Source organism: Delphinus delphis, chromosome X, assembly GCF_949987515.2.
Source record: "Delphinus delphis chromosome X, mDelDel1.2, whole genome shotgun sequence".
Lineage (NCBI taxonomy): Eukaryota > Metazoa > Chordata > Mammalia > Artiodactyla > Delphinidae > Delphinus > Delphinus delphis.
In genome coordinates, this window is record NC_082704.1 from 35,975,098 (window position 1) to 35,978,237 (window position 3,140).

At 38.1% G+C, this 3,140-nt stretch overlaps 1 protein-coding gene across 1 annotated transcript; it reads right to left on the reverse strand.

Moving 5' to 3' along the window:
- Positions 1-1,696: 1,696 nt before the first annotated feature.
- NCBP2L (nuclear cap binding protein subunit 2 like) lies at positions 1,697-2,206 on the reverse strand. The gene has a single exon (XM_060002174.1). It carries the CDS (start codon positions 2,204-2,206, stop codon positions 1,697-1,699), a length of 510 nt encoding a protein of 169 aa, XP_059858157.1.
- Positions 2,207-3,140: the final 934 nt, after the last annotated feature.

Consider the following 3,140-nt stretch of genomic DNA (forward strand, 5'->3'; position numbering starts at 1 on the left):
TGAACCCCAGCTCTGCCACTTACTAGTTGATGCCCTTACCTCTCTGATCTTCAGTTTTCTCATCTATGTAAAGGGCGCAGAGCTGTTAAGAGTAAATGAAATTGTGTTTTAAAGCCTCTAGCAAATTTCCCGGAACATAATAGTTATAAAAATTGACATTCCCTTTCCTCCTCTACTCAGGAAAGAATGTTACTGAATGGAAAGGTTAACCTCAGGTCACAGGGTGAAGGAGTCAGGAGTAAGAAGGTGATTTTATCTAACTTTCCAGATGAAAGGTGATGAACCCTGGAGAGGTAAGTTTGGGGTCATGAGAGTGCAATTTAAATTCTTTGTACAAGAATGAAATTAAGAAAAAGTATTTGGTATCAGAGTACTTTCAGATGCATGTAAACAAGCTGGTTTACAGGATAAAATAATGTATTTTCTCATGTAATAGGACATCCAGATGTAGTGTGTGCTACAAGGTTAGTTGATTCGGCAGCTGGATAATTTTGTGAAGGACACAGTTTCTTTGGTCCTTCTTCCCACCTTCTAAAGAGTCCAATTCATCCTAGGGATTTTTTCGCTTGTGGTTGTAAGAAGGCTGCTTGTAGCAATCATTTTACACATATTTATTCACATCCAGTGGGAAGGAGAGAGACAACCGCTCCTTCAAACGTAAATTAAAAATCTTTCATTTCTGTCTTACTGGGGACCCCACTGGTCATTGTCCACCTATGACCTTATTAATAACTAATCTCACGGGATTGTAAACCTCTGATTGGCTTAAGCCTGGATTCCTAAACCAATCACCAGCAAGAAAGAGGGAGTTACCATAACTGATTCACACTACTGATAGTAGATAAGATTTCTGGGCCCCAGAAGGAATATGATCATGGCAATCAGCAATGGAAATGTAGTGTGAGGAGCAGACTTTAGTGATTTTAAGCCACTAAGGCTTTTGGGGTTGTTTGTTACTGCAGCATAACCTAACCTATGTGATGTAACAATAGAAAATGTAAGTAAAGTGTTGTAAACTATATTGAGAGGATTGAGAGAAGAGAAGTGCCAGTGGGGGTGTAAGTGAGCTAAATTCTCATCTATGAAAGCAGGGAGTCAGTAGATGACATTTAAAATTAAAATAAACAGTATAAGCAGTCATGTTATTTAGAAATATGGAGGAAACTACCAGGAAAGAAACCAAAACAACCTGCTAAAATAATTGAAAGTTATTACCCAGGGAATAGGCCTGGGGTAGGAAGAGGTGGGGCAGGAGGATTTTTGCTTTCATTATAGACTCTTCTGGATTTTTTAATATTTTAAAATAATGTGCTTGTATTCTTTTAATAATTTTTTAAAGTTTTCCAATTCTTTGACTTTATTTTATGCAAAGTCTAAAACAATGATCATTTCAGGCCCTGGGAACATGGTCATAAAATCCAACTGACGCTTCCTGAAAGGGAAGTTGTGCTTTTCATGACTCATATCTAACGTACCTAATTTATTCCTGAAGAACACTTCACTTTTGACCACCTGATGATCAAACTGGTAATCTGACAACCAGCTTCAAAATTAAGACAAGAACAAGAGACTATTTTGGTTCGCACCATTTAATAACATTTCAGAGAGAAAGATACAGCAAAAGGGTTTCTGCCCAGCAAATAAAGTAATTTAGATTTGTTATGAAATGGGCTATTTGCTGGCCTGGTATTTTTCTTTAATATATTTTTTGAGGGGCTACAGTTGCAGGTTTTTCTCTAGTGGATTCCTCTCCTACCACGGACCTGAGGCTGTTTTCCAAAGCCTCCTCTTCACAAAATTCATCTTTTACCTGGCTCCCAGATTGGCCATGGCCATATTGTCTGCCCTCTCTAAAGCCTAGATCCCAAGCTATGTGGACAATATGGTCATCTAGGTGGGTCGCATTTAGGAATCGCATGGCATTTTTGACATCAGCTCTGTTACGGTGTTCTACAAAACAGAAACCACGTGCCGTTTTCTTTATTTTATCCAGGCCCATAAAAACATTCTTGACATCACCACATCTACTAAAGAGCTCAAATATTTGCTCTTCGGTTGTATGAAAGGAAAGATTCCCCACATACAGTGTGGAGCTTTCCATCAGTAATTTTTCATGCTCATTGTCGTTGCTACTAAACAGCTGGCCCTGGTACTCGCTCAGCTCCAGGGAGGAGTTGCTGTACAGAATTCTCAGATCCTTGGACATAGTGCCCGGTGGGTGCTGTGAGGGCAGCAGTTCCCGATCCAGCTTAGCACCAGTATCACCACCAAAGAAACCCTAAATTGAATTTAACAAAAGTAAAGTTACAAGGAGGGAAACTGAAATACAAACCTGTGTATATTTAAGAGGTTTGTGCCCAGATGCATAGACATCTCAGCTCTTGACCATGAGGATCACATCAAGGCAAACCAAAAATAGAAAGTTCCAAAAGCCCCAGGAACATGGTCATAAAATCCAATTTTGCAAGTCTTCCTGAAAGGGAAGTTACGCTACCTTTGGTTGACTCAGATCTTACATACCTCATCTATTACCACTATCTATTATCTATTCCGCTCTCGGAAAATACGGTATAAAACAGTAAAATGGATCAAATTTTCATGGAGAATGAGCACTAGTATCATCCTGATCAAGGACTAGGCATCAGATAAAACACATACATAATCAGGGTCAAAGCACAAATACAGTTGTGGCATACTCTTTTATGATTTAAAATAATAAATTTGTGATTCAAGTCTATAATATGGAAATCAATATATTGTGTTGTTAAGTTAGGCAGAATCCCTATGTACTATCAAGTACACAAGAAGCTCTATAAAAATAAGAACTCTCTGGCATCATAAATCTGACCTAAATTAAGATTAGATTTTACTAGCAATAATTCCACTCATCATCTTAGACTTTTATTTAATTATTTGAATATTCCAAGTCTACTTAAAAAACCTTCCCAGATAATTTTAATGAATGCCCTTTTCCCCCTTTACTAAATTTTCCTACTGTAGTCGGAGGCATTAAAAATGATTCAACTGCTTTTAGCTACACTTTTAAAAAATATGCATTAGTTCTCCCCCCTCCCCGACTCCTATTTTGCAATGGTTCCCAAATTTTAGTGTGAGAGAAATACCTGCAGAGCTAGACTGAA

Excerpts from the sequence above, each read along its gene's own strand:
- NCBP2L (XM_060002174.1), bottom strand. The coding sequence starts at position 2,206 with ATGTCCAAGGATCTGAGAATTCTGTACAGCAACTCCTCCCTGGAGCTG.